Source organism: Peromyscus maniculatus, chromosome 3 (genome assembly GCF_049852395.1).
Source record: "Peromyscus maniculatus bairdii isolate BWxNUB_F1_BW_parent chromosome 3, HU_Pman_BW_mat_3.1, whole genome shotgun sequence".
Classification (NCBI taxonomy): Eukaryota; Metazoa; Chordata; class Mammalia; order Rodentia; family Cricetidae; genus Peromyscus; species Peromyscus maniculatus.
The window spans coordinates 153,095,901-153,112,971 of record NC_134854.1 but is presented as its reverse complement, the minus strand read 5'-3'; the positions used below and the strand labels follow the sequence as shown (position 1 = coordinate 153,112,971).

The window sequence follows — 17,071 nt, the reverse complement described above, 5'->3', positions numbered from 1 at the left end:
AACCTTCCACAACTGTTGTGACTCTTGTAGTGAGAACAAACATCTGAGCCAAGACTTACCCAGTGAGATCCATTTGACTTCCTGAAGCATTGACACCCATTCTCCAGGAAGAACCAAAAGGTGGGTGGGGGGCAGTCAGAAATGTATAATGAACCTTGACATTTAGAACATGGAAGTGAGGAGCCAAAGGGCTGCTTTTGTGTGTTTGTAGTTTTAGTTCTTACATACTTACTTTTACTTTTCCAGTTTAAATATGGAAGTTCTAGTTATAGTAGATGTCTGGTGCAGTAGGAACGGCAATTAGAATAGACAAGTCTGTGGAAAATAGCTGAGGAAACAAGGCTGTCTGAAAAGAAGAGACCAGAACACTGTTGAAACTGGTTTTTTTTTTTTAAAGATTTATTTATTATGTATACAGAAAAGGGGTGCCAGATCTCATTACAGATGGTTGTGAGCCACCATGTGGTTGCTGGGAATTGAACTCAGGACCTCTGGAAGAGCAGTCGGTGCTCTTAACCTCTGAGCCATCTCTCCAGCCCTGAAACTGGTTTTTATGTGTGTCAAAAACAGTGATTTCAGATTAAGCCAAGTTGTGAAACAAAGAGATCTGAGGAAAAGATTCTGCTAGAGCACATCCAAAGACCACAGTCTACTTCTGACCAAAGAACAAAAGAATGAACCAGGAGTAGAATCTATGCAGTACAGCATTCTTCCTTAGGGTTTCATCGCTGTTTCATGGTGGGAGGCATGGTAATGCATCAATCCTTATATACTCAGACTTATTAAAATTAAAATATTTATATTTATTAGTCCATTGGTAATGTCATGTTTATGTTTTGGAATTTCAAAATTGTGTGCATATTTTACCAGTTTTCTTTTTTTTTCTCAAGAGTATTTAGTTACTCACTATCCAGATAGCAGATCCTATTTTAGCTCCAAAGTCTTTACTGTTCCCAAGTAGCAGTGAAAAAAAAAAAGAAATACTGCAGTGCCTTGGCAAAATGTTCTTATAAAGAATATACATACACTGTCATTATATAAGCATACCTCATCTGACTTAAATAAAATGTTCTTATTCTCCATTTCTACCACATTGATCCTCTCCAATAAGGATTTATAATTTATATATTTCCTTGCAAGTTGACAAGCCTAGCTTGAAGAGTGACTTTTGCCTTGAAAAGTCTATTTTCTTTATGAATTAGTACTAGTTGAGTATCTTAAATATTTATTGAACTTGAGCCAATAAAGACCACACAAGCCATCCACCTATGACAGAATAGACACAAGTGTATAAGATAAACTAGAACACACAAGGCACATTCCTGGAGATGACGCCCTTTATTGGAATGAAATGGATCAATTTTTGCTTTAAGACCAACAGCGAGCTAACACTGCTTTGTTAAGTTTTTCAACAAGCATGCCTCCTGTTAATATTTTGTAGGGTTTTTCCAAAGGTTATAAATGCTTGATATTTCTCACTGATAAATGATCACAGCAATAAAATACTTTATAAGAATGCATCTGTGATTAAACAGAATGCCTCTTTTAAAACCACAGGTATTTTAAATAAATAATGACATACCTCAAAGTGTTAGCAAAATGAGAATAAACTAAAAACAACACTGTAATTACAATGAAATAATAGACTGATTTAAAAATTAATAAGCTTGAACTAGTAGAACAATTCAAAGAATCAATGAAACAAAGAGTTGTTTCTTTGAAAACATGAAAAATATTGACAAAAGCTTAGACAAACAAAATTAGAGAAGACACAAATTAACAAAACAAAATACAAAAAGGGAGACATTATAACAAATACCAATGAAATTTGTAGTATTGTTGGGCATGTTTTGAAAAACTATACTCCAATAAAGTAGAAATACAAAGTGAATGAATGTTTCTAAACACACATGACCTAACCAAATTAGATCAAGGGAATATAAAACATTTAAACAAGTCTATAACAAGCAATGAGATTAAAGCAATAAAGAGGCCTCGTGACTAAAAAAAGATTAGACCAGATATATTCACTGTAGAAGTCTATAAGACATTTAAGTGAATTATAATACTCCTTAAGCTATTCCATAAAACAAAAATAAGAATAATGTTACCAAACTCATTTTATATAGCCAGTATTACACAAGTACCAAAACAGAACAAGAACACAACAAAGATGGAAATTTGAAAGTTGATATCTCTGGTGAATGAGAATGTTAAAACTCTCAATAAAATAATTGCAATTTGAATTCAATAGCATTTCTTAAAAGGTCATTTTCCACGATGAAGCTGACTTCACCCAAGGATACAAAGATGAATCAACACACACAGAACAGTTTAAGTAATACAGCACATAGAATAAAGCACACATTCAAATAAAGTTTGAATGAGAAATGTTCCCTATGAGCTTAGATATTGTAACACTTGGTCCCTAGTTAGTGACACTGCTTCTGAGGGCAGGGAGTAGGTGGTACAGCCTTGCTGGCATAATTATGTCACTGAGAGTGGGTTTGAGATTATACAGACTCACCCTACTTCCAGTTTGCTCTCTCTGAGTCATGCTTGCAATTAAGATGTGATTACTCAGCATCCTGCTCCTACCACTATGCCTAACACTTGCTGCCATGCCTATCCACTATGATGGACTCTTACCCTGTACAACTGAAAGCCAAAATAAACCCTTCCTTCCTTAAGTTTCTTTGGTGATGGGATTTTATTACAGCAAAAGAAAGTAACTAATACAGCAGAGAAATCACATAATCATAGCAGTAGTTATAGAAATGACTTTTGACAAAGTACAACATTCCTTCATAATAAAAACCCTGAAAAATAAGAATAGGAGAAATATACCTTAACATATTAAAGATTATATATGAGATATATGCCAATACTATACTAAGTGAGGAATAACTCAAAGCATTTCTACTTTTGGGAACAAGACAACGGTTTTCACTTTTCTCACTCAGTGCAGTGTGTGAAGTCCTAGCTAGAGCAATAAGATAATAGAAATAAAAGACTACAAATATAAAAGGGAAAAGTCAAATTACCCTTTTGGAGAAGACATTATCCTACAATTCAAAGATGCTAATGATTCCACAAAACAAACAAACAAAACCATTAGAACTAAGAAACACTTCTAGGAAAATAGCAGTTTACAAAACCAACACACAAAATCCAGTTGCTTTCTTATTACCAGTAACAAGCATAATGAGAAATAGATCAGGAAAAAAATCTCATTCATAATACCTAGGAACAATCATGACCAAAGATGTAAAAAAACCTCTACAATAAAGATTTTTAATATTAAAGAAATCAAAGACGACACTAGGACATGGAAAGACTCATGCTTGTGGACTGGCAGAATTAATACTCTAAAAAATGCCTATATTACAGAAAAGGACCTGTAGGTTCAATGAAAATTCACTAAAATTACAGTGACTTTCTTCATAGAACCAGGAAAATTACTAAAATTATATGGAGACTCACAAGATCCCAATGGCCAAAGCAACCCTAAGTATAAATAACCATGCTATATGGATCATAATACCTAATCTCAAATTCTACTATGAAGCCACTGTAACAAAGTAACACGGTGCTGGCACAAAAGCATGCTTGCAGATCAACTGAATAGAATATATAATGCAGAACTAAAGCTACACAGATGCAGCCACTTATTCCTTGACAAAGTTGTCAACACATATTTGGTGGGACAACCTCTCTAATAAATAACATTGGGAAAATATATCCGCATATGAAAGAATGAAAATAGATCCATACCTCTCATTATTCACAAAAATCAATCAAAATTGATCAAGGACATTAATGTAAAATGTGAAACTTTAAATCTGGTAGAGACAACCAGGAAAAATATTTCAAGAGATAGGTACAGGCAGAAATTTTCTGAAAAAGTCTGTACTAGCACAGGAAATAACTCCATCCCCTACTCCAAAAACAAAAAAATGGCAAGTAAGATTGCATGAAATTAAAAAGCCTCTGCACAGCAAAGGGGGCAGGTAACTGAGTGAAGAGATGGCCAGAAGAATGAAAGAAAAATCCTTGCTATCTGTGTGTGTGTGTGTGTGTGTGTGTGTGTGTGTGTGTTCATGTATTTGTGAGAGAAAAAGAAGGGAGATGGAGAAAGGGGATTAATAATACCTATAATGTAAAAAAAAAATTATATATTGTGAAAAATCAAGCAACCCAATGAAGAGAGATGCTAATGAAACAGTTCTCAAAAGAAAGAAATCAAATGTTCAATAAACATTTGAAAGATTGTTCAGCACAGTTAGCAATCGAGTAAATGTAAATTAAAATTTACACTGATTTAAGGCAATCCCATCTGTTGATACTTGTCACTAGTTCCTGTTAGTTAGAAAGTTCTCGCCAGTGTCTTGAAGAGTGTGTTTTTGTCTAGAAGTTTCTGTATTTCAGGCTTTAAATTGAGGCCTTTAGACTGTTTCAAATTGAATTTTGTACAAGGTGGAAAACATAAATGTGATTTCATTCTTCTGCAGGTGGATGTCTGGTTTTGCCAGCATTTGGCACACAGGTAATCTTTTGTCCAGTGTATGTTTTGTAGCCTTTGTCAAAAATAAGGGGGACATACCTTTGTCTGCTTACCTTCAGGTCCCCTATTTTGCCATTGCTCTACCTGTCTGCTTGGATGCTAGCACCAAGCTGTTTTCATCATTATAGCTCTATAGTATAATTTAAAATCAACTATTGTGATACCTCCAGATATGTTCTTACTCTTTGGGATCACTTTAGCTATTTGTGATTTTTGTGATTCCATAGAATTCTTGATTTTTTTTCCTAGATCTATGAAATATCTCTGAATTTTAACAGGTACTGCATTAAATCTGCAGATAAATTTTGATAGAGTAGCCACTTTCATAATATTAATTGTGCTAATCCATGAACAAGTTTCCATAATCTAATATATTCTTTACTTTCCTTTTCCAATGGTTTGGAATCTTTATTGTAAACATCTTTCTCCTCTGTCATTAAGAGAGTTTCTAACTCACTCTGGTTGGAATAGCTATCATCATCAGGAAAGTAAATGAATATGAGTGCTGATGAAGGTGCAGGGGAAAGAAAACATTTATAAAATGCTAGAGGGAACAAAATTAGTCCAGCCTCCATAGAAGTCAATATAGTAGTTCCTCAAAATGTAGCTACAGATATTGCTGAAGTCACCATAAGATTTGTTGAAAGAGCCTAGAAAAGTGAAATTGGGACTGATCTGGAAGTTTTAACCCTGTTGGCTCAGCTTTCATAGTGCCAGATGGCACTATGAAGCCTACTGCATGAGAGTTGTTATCAATCATTTTGTTCAACTATGTACTTTGCATGCTACACTATAGAACTGCAAGGTCACGTGTATACACTGGTATAACAGTAGCAAACTTGTTATGGGAATAACCAGCTCCTTTCTGTTTTGACCTCCTCCACATCAAGGAATCCATATTTGATACCTCAAACCAAATTAAAAGCCCAGGGATACACTGTGACACCCTATCAGAGAGAGGTGGGTAGAGATATAGGTGGAAATTTTAAAACTGAACAATCTGCCTGCATAATATCATACTAATGGTTAATCTAATGTATATAGGCCCCTGACTACACACTATGCCTTGTGCTAACCCCTTCTCATACCTTGTGCTAGCCCCTTCTCCTAGACTCTATTTCAGTGTTACTGCTTTTGTTTTTCCTATTTAACATCATGGAAACTGTGGCACAGAATGAGCCAATAACCTTGCTAAGGAGTGTATACCATGAACACATGCGTCTATATTATCTCATATGCTAGGTGTGAATGCAAGAAATTGGCTAATGAATGGCCCATTACAGATGTACATGTATATGTGTATTCCTCTGCATATTTCTTCATATCCCATTCATGTAGGTGTGATCTTAGTTATGTGTGCAAATATATGTGCATGTGTAAGATGCATGTAGGTATGTTCTTGAGTATATGTGTGTGGATGTTAGAAGATTAGGTTCTCAAACCCTAAGGTCCTTTAATTCTTGTGTGCCATTTTCTCTTCAAATAACTGTTTCTCCACACAAGTACTCACCATCATTAACCCTGATTAGCTTCCAGGTTAAATGACATTTTATACATTCAGGGTGGTAATGGTATAGACCAAACATCTGCCTTTCTGAGCCTGATCCCTCCCCTATTAGATGCAGTGAAACAATTATAATTGCCCCCGACTTCTCTTCTGGACCAGAGGTGAGTACCCGGGTCCAACCCGGACCCCATCCCTGGGCACTAGCCACTCCGGGAAGACCTGCCCAACTTGGCACCAGGTTCTGGCCACCGGGTAGCTCCCCTTCTAGCCCCACTGGGAGGGATCCCCTTTTCCAAGCCCCCCCCCCCGGCAGCCCCTGCAATCTCCGCGCCCTGCCCACACTCCCATCTGCGGGAGACCACAGCCACTTCCTGAGACTTAGAGACTGGCCCCCAGCTCCCAGCCTGCCCCCGACTTCCCTTCTGGTCCAGAGGTGAGTACCTGGGTCCAACCCGGACCCCATCCCTGGGCACCAGCCACTCCGGGAAGACCTGCCCAACTTGGCACGAAGTTCTGGCCACCAGGCAGCTCCCCTTCTAGCCCCACCAGGAGGGATCCCCCTTTCCAAGCCCCCCGGCAGCCCCTGCAATCTCCGAGCCCTACCCGCACGCCCATCTGCCTGAGACCACAGCCACTTCCTGAGACTTAGAGACCGGCCCCCAGCTCCCAGCCTGTCCCTGACTGCCATTCTGGACCAGAGCCTGCCCCGGACTTCCCTTCTGGACCAGAGAGTTGGACAAGAGAACTCCCTTTTGGACAAGAGAGAGAGTCTTCCTGAATCTGTCAGCTCTTTGTGAAACAAGTACACTGATAAGACCAAGAAAGAACCACAAGGAGATGGGCAGACGTCAAGGCAGAAGTACATACAACAAAATGAAGAGCAATACAGCATCACCAGAACCTAGCCCGCCTCCAACATCTAGACCTGAACACCAAAAATTGGAAGAAGCAGAAGAAAGTAGCCTTATGAGTAACTTCATGAAGAAGGTAGAGGCTTGTGTAGAGGAAAAGACAAGAAAATTGGAAGAACGCTGTAAACAACTAGAGGAAAGGGCAAACAAATTAGAAGAAAACAATAAAGCCCTCCAAGAAAACAATAAAGCCCTCCAAGAAAACAATAAATTCCTGGAAGAAAACAATAAAGTCCTGCAAGAAAACAATAAAGTACTGAAAGAAAATCATGAAAATGTAATGAAACAAACAAAGGAAACAGTCCAAGAACTGAAAAGGGAAATTGAAAAAATAAAGAAGACACAAACAGAGGGAATGCTGGAAATAGAAAACCTGAGTAAAAGATCGGGAACTTCCGATGCAAGTATAACCAACAGAATGCAAGAGATGGAAGAGAGGATTTCTGACATTGAAGACACAGTAGAAGAAATAGTTTCATCAGTCGAAGGAAACACTAAAGCCAACAAAGTCATGAACCAAAATGTCAAAGAAATTTGGGACACCATGAAAAGACCAAACCTACGAATTATAGGGATAGAAGAAGGTGAAGAATACCAACTCAAAGGCACAGAAAATATATTCAACAAAATTATAGAAGAAAACTTTCCCAACTTAAAGAAGGAAATGCCTATGAAGATACAAGAAGCCTATAGAACACCAAACAGACTAGACCCCCCAAAAAAGTCCCCTCGACACATAATAATTAAACAACTAAATGTACAGAATAAAGAAAGAATATTAAGAGCAGCCAAGGAAAAAGGCCAAGTGACCTATAAAGGTAAACCCATCAGAATAACACCCGACTTCTCAATGGAGACTTTGAAAGCCAGAAGGACCTGGACAGATGTAATGCAGACACTAAGAGACCATGGATGTCAGCCCAGACTAATATACCCAGCAAAACTTTCAATCATCATAGACGGAAGGAACAAGACATTCGAAGACAAAGCCAGATTTAAACAATACCTATCCACAAAGCCAGCCCTACAGAAAGCACTAGAAGGAATATTCCAACCGAGGGAAGTCAGATACACACTTGAAAACACAGGCAATAGATAAAGCCACAAGAGTAAACCCCAAAGAAGAGAAGTACACACACACTACCACCAAAAATAACAGGGATGAAGAATCACTGGTCATTAACATCCCTTAATATCAACGGACTTAATTCACCTATAAAAGGACATAGACTTACAGAATGGATACGAAAGCAGGACCCATCTTTCTGCTGCATACAAGAAACACATCTCAAATTCAAAGACAGACACTACCTAAGAATAAAAGGCTGGGAAAAGACTTTTCAATCAAATGGTCTTAAGAAACAAGCAGGGGTAGCCATCCTGATATCCAACAAAATAGACTTTAAACTAAAATCAATCAAAAGAGATCAAGAAGGACATTACATCCTCGTCACAGGAAAGATCGACCAAGATGAAGTTTCAATTCTGAACATATATGCCCCAAACACAAGGGCACCCACATATGTAAAAGAAACATTACTAAAGCTTAAACCACATATAAAACCCCACACATTAATAGTGGGAGATCTCAACACCCCACTTTCACCACTGGACAGATCTCCCAAATTGAAACTTAACAGAGAAATAAAGGACTTAACTGATGTCATGACCCAGTTGGACCTAATAGATATCTACAGAACATTCCATCCTAACAAGAAAGAATATACTTTCTTCTCAGCACCCCATGGAACTTTCTCTAAAATCGACCACATACTTGGCCACAAAGCAAATCTCAACAGATACAAAACAATCAGAATAGCCTCCTGTGTTCTATCAGACCACCATGGTTTAAAGCTAGATTTCAACAACAACAAAAATTACAGAAAACCTACAACCTCATGGAAACTGAATAATGCTCAACTGAATCACCAATGGGTTAAGGAAGAAATAAAGAAAGAAATTAAAGACTTCCTAGAGATCAATGAAAATGAAGACACCACATACCCAAACTTATGGGACACTATGAAAGCAGTGTTAAGAGGGAAATTCATAGCACTAAATGTCCACATAAAGAAGTTGGAGAAATCGCACACTAGTGAATTAACAGCACATCTGAAAGCTCTAGAACAAGAAGAAGCAAAGTCTCCCAGGAAGAATAGATGCCAGGAAATTATCAAAGTGAGAGGTGAAATTAATAAATTAGAAACTAAGAGAATAATACAAAAAATTAATGAAACAAAGAGTTGGTTCTTTGAGAAAATCAACAAGATAGACAAGCCCTTATCCAAACTAACCAAAAGACAGAGAGAGAGAATCCAAATCAACAAAATCAGAAATGAAAAGGGGGACATAACAACAGACATTGAGGAAATCCAGAGAATTATAAGGTCATATTTCAAAAACCTCTACTCCACAAAACTGGAAAACCTAAAAGAAATGGACATTTTTCTAGATAGATACCACATACCTAAGTTTAATCAAGACCAGATAAACTATTTAAATAGTCCAATAACCCGTAAGGAAAAAGAAACAGTCATTAAAGGTCTCCCAACCAAAAAAAGCCCAGGACCAGATGGTTTCAGCGCAGAATTCTACCAGATCTTCAAAGAAGAGTTAATACCAATACTCTCTAAATTGTTCCACATAATAGAAACAGAAGGAACATTACCAAACTCCTTCTATGAGGCTACAATTACCCTGATTCCTAAACCAAACAAGGATGCAACAAAGAAAGAGAACTACAGACCGATCTCCCTCATGAACATTGATGCAAAAATACTGGCAAGACTCCAAGAACACATCAGAACAATTATCCACCATGATCAAGTAGGCTTCATCCCAGGGATGCAATGGTGGTTCAACATACGAAAGTCCATCAATGTAATACACCATATAAACAAACTCAAAGAAAAAAACCACATGATCATCTCACTAGATGCAGAAAAGGCATTTGACAAAATCCAACACCCCTTCATGATAAAAGTGTTGGAGCGATCAGGAATACAGGGAACATACCTAAACATAATAAAGACAATATATAGCAAACCAACAGCCAACATCAAATTAAATGGAGAGAAACTCAAAGCAATTCCACTAAAATCAGGAACGAGACAAGGCTGTCCACTCTCCCCATACTTATTCAATATAGTACTTGAAGTTCTAGCCAGAGCAATAAGACAACATAAGGAGATTAAGGGGATTCAAATTGGAAAGGAAGAAGTCAAGCTTTCCCTATTTGCAGACGACATGATAGTATACTTGAGTGACCCCAAAGATTCCACCCAGGAATTGATAAAGCTTATAAACACCTTCAGCAACAAAGCAGGATACAAGATCAACTCAAAAAAATCAGTAGCCCTCCTATATACAATGGACAAAGAAGCTGAGAAGGCAATTAGAGATACATCACCCTTTAGAATAGCCACAAATGACATAAAATACCTTGGGGTAACACTAACCAAGCAAGTGAAGGACCTATATGACAAGAACTTTCAGTCCCTGAAAAAAGAAATTGAAGAAGATGTCAGAAAATGGAAAGATCTCCCATGCTCATGGATAGGCAGGGTTAACATAGTAAAAATGGCAATCTTACCAAAAGCCATCTACAGATTCAATGCAATTCCCATCAAAATACCAACACAATTCTTCACACACCTGGAAAGAATAATACTCAACTTCATATGGAAAAACAAAAAACCCAGGATAGCTAAAAGAAACCTGTACAATAAAACAACTTCTGGAGGCATCACAATCCCTGACTTCAAGCTCTACTATAGAGCTACAGTAATAAAAACAGCCTGGTATTGGCATAAAAACCGACATGTGGACCAATGGAATCGAATTGAAGACCCTGACATTAACCCACACACCTATGGACATATAATTTTTGACAAAGAAGCCAAAAGTGTACAATGGAAAAAAGAAAGCATCTTCAACAAATGGTGCTGGCATAACTGGATATCAGCGTGTAGAAGGCTGCAAATAGATCCATATTTGTCACCGTGCACAAAACTTAAGTCCAAGTGGATCAAAGACCTCAACATAAATCCAGCTACTCTGAACCTGCTAGAAGAGAAAGTAGGAAATAGTCTTGAACGCCTTGGCATAGGAGATCACTTCCTAAATATAACACCAGTAGCGCAGACACTGAGACAAACAATCAATCAATGGGACCTCTTGAAACTGAGAAGCTTTTGTAGAGCAAAGGATACGGTCAACAAGGCAAAGCGACAGCCTACAGAATGGGAAAAGATCTTCACCAACCCCACATCTGACAGAGGACTGATATCCAGAATATATAAGGAACTCAAGAAATTAGACATCAAAAGGACCAACAGTCCAATTGAGAAATGGGCTTTAGAACTAAACAGAGAATTCTCAACAGAGGAATCCCAAATGGCTGAAAGACATTTAAGGAATTGCTCAACTTCCCTAATCATCAGGGAAATGCAAATCAAGACAACCCTGAGATACCACCTTATGCCTGTCAGAGTGGCTAAGATCAAAAACACTGAAGACACTTTATGCTGGAGAGGATGTGGAACTAGGGGAACTCTCCTCCACTGCTGGTGGGAATGCAAGCTGGTACAACCACTTTGGAAATCAATATGGCGCTTTCTTAGAAAATTGGGAATCAATCTCCCCCAAGATCCAGCTATACCACTCCTGGGCATATACCGAAGAAATGCTCAATCATACCACAAGAGCACTTGCTCAGCTATGTTCATATCAGCATTGTTTGTAATAGCCAAAACCTGGAAACAACCTAGATGCCCTTCAACTGAAGAATGGATAAATAAATTGTGGCACATATACACAATGGAATACTACTCAGCAGAGAAAAACAATGACATCACACGGTTTGCAGGCAAATGGATGGATCTAGAAAAAATCATCCTGAGTGAGGTAACCCAGACTCAGAAAGACAAATATGGTATGTACTCACTCATAGGAAGATGCTAGATGTGGAACAAGGATGACTGGACTGCTACTCACATCACATCACCAGTGAAGCTACCTGGAAAACGGGACCCCAAAAAAAGACACGGAGAAATGGACGAGATCTACATGAACAGCCTGGTCATGAGTGGGAACAATGAAGGGCGACAGTCGAGGGAAAGAGAGTGGGAGATCCTAACTGGATCAAGAAAAGAGAGGGAGAACAAGGAATAGGAGACCATGGTAAATGAAGACCACATGAGAAGGTGAGAAGGGTAGGAAGCAGAGAGCTAGGGAGGCCCACGGAGATCCACAAAGATACCCCCGCAAAAGACTGCGAGACGGCAGGAACTGACCTACTCTGGTGATGGGATGGCCAGACACCCTGTTAGTTGTGCCATAAACCCCATCCAAGGAAGGTCTGAGGAATCTGGATGCAGATATCCATGGCTTGGCCCCTGGTGGAGCACTGGGATTCTAATTAGTGAGAAAGAAGAGGGTTTATATGAGCGAGAATTGTTGAAGCCAAGGTTGGATAAAGCACAGGGACAAATAACCAAATGAATGGAAGCACAGGATCTATGAACCAAGGGCTGAGGGGCCCCCAACTGGATCAGGCCCCCTGAACGGGTGAGACAGTCATTTGGCTTGATCTGTTTGGGAGGCAGCTGTGCATTGGTGCCAGGTCCTGGGCTCGTTGCATGAGTTAGCTGTTTGAATCCTGGGACTTATGCAGGGACACTTGGCTCGGTCTGGGAGTGGGGAATGGACCTGCCTGGACTGAGTCTACCAGGTCAACCCTGGTCCTCGGGGGAGACCTTGATCTGGAGGAGGTGGGAATGGGGGGTGGGCTGGGGAGGGTGGGTGAGAGGGGGAGAACAGGGGAATCTGTGGCTATTATGTTGAACTGAATGGTGTTGTAAAATAATAATAATAATAATAATAATAATAATAATAATAATAATAATAATAATAATAAAGAAAAAAAACAATTATAATTATGCCTATTTTAAAGTATTTGAAAGGGTTCAGAATTTTATCCTAAATAAAGTGCCATCTAATAAAAAAAAGTGGGTAATAGAATGACTGTGTGACCAACTTATACAATTTCTGGGCATCTATCTTAAGAATTCTAAATTAACATGTCACAGAGATATTTGTACATCATGTTTATTGTACCACTAGTCACAAACATCAAGTTATGAAATCAGCCTATGCATCTTCAATAGATAAATGGATAAACCAAGTATGATGTGTATACACAATGGAGTTTGATTGAGCCACAATAAAGAAATGCAGTTATGTCATTTGCAAAATTATGGATGCAAAATGGAAATACATAATATCATTAAGTGAAATAACTCAGACTGAGAAAGAAAAATATTGCATGTTTTCTCTCATTTGTGAATCCTAGGTGTTGTAGTGGCATAAATACATAATAGTAGGGGCAACAGAGGGAAAGGAATGTGACCACCAGAAAGAGGGAGGTGGGGGGATATGAAATGTTCAAAACAATGCAAGTATGATATTTGAATGAAATTGTCTTTGCGAAACCATTACTATACCAAATAAATATATGCCAATAAAAACTTGTAAAATATTTTTTAAGTTGTGAAATTTATCCTATCTGCAGCTAGATTTCAATTTTAAAATAACCAGTTTAACAGAGTAAGTAGTTGTATTCAAAAGTTACTTCCATATACTATTTTAATAATGTAAATTGTGGTCCTTTTTTCACTTTCTTGTTTATTTTTTCTGAATGGGTGTGGAGTTTTCAGGGGTTTGTGGGCTTTATTTTTATTTGTAAACTCTCACTGTATTACCTAGACTGGTCTGGGTCCTCTAGGCTTCAAATTATTCCCATGCATCAGTCTCCCAAGGAGTTAGAGGCATAGGCAGATGCCACTGTGCCCAAGCTAATGATGAGTTACTATGGAAAGAGATGAAATGCAATGCTGATTTTGTCAGTTTGGATCCTGTCCATGTATGTCTGATATCTTCATCCCATCGTTCACTTTATCAAATGCAAAACAGTGTCTGAGGGACAAACAAAATCCATGAAACAGAAACTTTAATTTGCTTATTTGCACACTACAAGCAGACATTAGTCTGCACACATTCTGTAGACACACTGTCTTAGAGAACAGGAGGGAACTTCATAAAGACATTTCTGATTCCACTACAAGGCATTCTTGAGCCACTCCGAAGTCTTTAAGGAAGAAAAGCATCACTTGTCTGTCAAACTGCCATTATAAGCAACATACTGCAGCAGGTAAAAGAAAAAAATCTAAAATAGTTGGAACAGGAGCATCCCTGCGGGTCTATAGAGATGCTGACTATAGTGGAAGGCATCCTCCTTTGTTTTGCAACAAGTGAGTCAGTGCTGGGAGTTCTAGGGAATGGGTTTATCCTGCGTGAGACCTGCGTTGACTATGTCAGGCAGAAGAAGTGCTCCAAGATTGGCTTTATTCTCGCTGGCTTGGCTATCTCAAGAATCTGTGTCATAGGTGTAATCATCTCTGATGGATATTTAAAATTACTTTCTCCGCATATGGTTGCCTCTGATGCCCACTTTACAGGTGTTTCTTATCTGTGGGTAATTGTCAATCACATGAGTACATGGTTTGCCACCAGCCTCAACCTCTTCTATCTGCTGAAGATAGCAAATTTTTCTCACTACATCTTCCTCTGCTTGAAGAGAAGAATCAACACAATGTTTACCCTTCTTCTGGGATGCTTGTTTATATCATGGTCAATTTCTTTTCCACAAATAATGAAGATGTTTAATGATAAATTGCAACACAGAAATACATCCTGGAAATCACACATCGTTAAAAGTGAGTTCATTATAAACCATATTTTTCTCAACCTTGGAATCTTTTTCTTCTTTATGATGGCAATCGTTATATGCTTCCTGTTAATTATTTCACTTTGGAGACACAACAGGCAGATGAAGTTGAATGTCACGGGATTCAATAACCTTAACACAGGAGTTCATGTGAAAGCCATCAAAGTTTTAATTTCTTTTATTATCCTGTTTCTCTTGCATTTCATAGGTATTTTCATAGAAATATTGAGCTTTCTCAGATCACAAAATAAATTGATGCTTATTTTGGGTTTGACAATTACATGCATGTATCCTTGCTGTCACTCATTTATCTTAATTCTAGCAAACAGTCAGCTGAAGCAAGCTTCTCTGAGGGCACTGAAGCAATTAAAGTGCTATGAGAAAGGCAAGGATGTCAGATCAACAGGGCAGACTTGCAGAGAAATGAATGGTCACAGAGAATAGCCTGGTGTGGAGATCTCTGAAGAGAGTTTCCCACCATGTTCTAGCATTGATTTAAAAAAAAACTTGTTATTATGAACATTATGAAAATCTTTTTTTTTTGTCTTGAGACTGGTGAGATGGCTCAGTATTTAAGAGCTCATACAGACCTCTTTTTGTTGTTGTTTTTGTTTGTTTGTTTGTTATGGTTTTGGAGTTTTGAGACACAATTTCTCTGTGTAGCTCTGGCTGTCCTGGAACTCGCACTTGTAGACCAGGCTGGCCTGGACCTCAGAGATCTGCCTGCCTCTGTCTCCCCAGTACTGAAATTAAAAGCATATGCCATCACACCTGGCCCCTCAATTGTCTTTTAACATATCTCAAAAAACCCTCATTCTTTGGTGGACTTTTAATTCCACGTGCATATTCAGTGACTTAATCAATCTCCTGACTCTGCCCCTTCTTCCTACACATTTCCCAAAGGAAAAATGTTGGACAGGAAATTATTCCATATAAAGTTCTTCAGCATGAGGTTAAATACCTGAAACAAGGCTTTGCATTAGGATCGTCTGACTTCCATAGACCACAGACACCCTTTCTCCAGGAAGACCCAGGAAAAAGCAAAGCCAGACAGTCAAGTGCAATCTTGACATTTAGAATGTGAAACTAGGGAAAGCACTGGGTGTTTTTTGTGTGTGAACACAATTTTACTTCTTACAAAGATACTTTTACTTTCACTGTTTAAATTCCCCAAATCCTCCCTACTGGCAGAAAATTTGATGTAGCCTCAAAGATCTTAATGGCAAATAGATGAAACTCTAAGAAAAACAGCCAGGGAGAGAATTTATTTGAAGGAGAGGAGAGCAGAACACCAGAGAGGGAGCGAACCTACATTCTTCAGAGGCGCTGATTTCAGATAATGAAGTGAATGGATGAATTGAAGTTGAGGAAAGGTTCTGCTGGAGCAGATGTTAAGAACTCATTATTGTCTTTGACCAAGAGACACATGACTGAACTCGGGTAGAATTTGCTTATAGTATGAAATTTTCCACCTTATGGTTACACACACACACACACACACACACACACACACACACACACACACGCAAACACACACATTCATGCACTCACAGCTACATTTCAAATGCAGATTTTTAAGTGAATTTTTATGTCCAAACCAGCAACACATCAGTGGCTTATTTAGTTCATTTACAAATGTGTGTGGACCTTACACTTACAGAATGGCAGCTGAACACTTCTACATATAAAGTCTTAATTTGTTTTCTGTCTGAAGTTTTGATACCAATGTTTTTATGTTTTGTCTAATATGTTGGAATGAACAAATATTATACTATGGTTTTTATTTTTTTATGCATATGGGTGATTTGCTTGAATGGATGTCTGTGTACCACATGTGTCTCAGGTACCCACAGAGGCCAGAAGAGGCTGCTGGATGTCCTGGCACTGAACTAAGTTATAAATGGTTGTGAGCCACCATGTGGGTGCTGGAACTGAACCCAGGTCTCTGTAAGAGCAGCAAGCCCTCTAAAGCACAGAACTATCTGTTCAGCAGTAGAGCAACTTTTTAAATCTTGAAGTTCATTGCACATTTTTAATTAATTTACCAGATCAGTTAAAAATGTATAATACTCTCTGGACAGCTGTGTTCTGAAAATTAATTATATTAGCATATAATTGATTCATTTTCCTATTTTAAAAAATATTTATAAACATTTTCACTTATGTTATGTTGCTTGTATTTAGTTTGACTTGTGTTCCATTGTTTCAAATAAATATAAAATGACTATTATAAGGCATGAATACTATACACAATATGTATGTATGTATGTATGTATGTATGTATATATATGTATATGATTTTT

General features: G+C 38.2%; 1 protein-coding gene across 1 annotated transcript; it reads left to right on the top strand.

Annotated features, from left to right (window-relative positions):
* The first annotated feature begins 14,249 nt into the window (after nucleotides 1-14,249).
* Nucleotides 14,250-15,212, top strand: LOC102924725 (taste receptor type 2 member 106-like). The gene has a single exon (XM_006995685.3). The coding sequence runs from the start codon at nucleotides 14,250-14,252 to the stop codon at nucleotides 15,210-15,212; it is 963 nt and encodes a 320-aa protein (XP_006995747.3).
* The last annotated feature ends 1,859 nt before the right edge of the window (nucleotides 15,213-17,071 follow it).

Bases quoted from the DNA above. Each gene is read 5' to 3' on its own strand.
- LOC102924725 (XM_006995685.3), top strand. From the start codon at position 14,250: ATGCTGACTATAGTGGAAGGCATCCTCCTTTGTTTTGCAACAAGTGAG.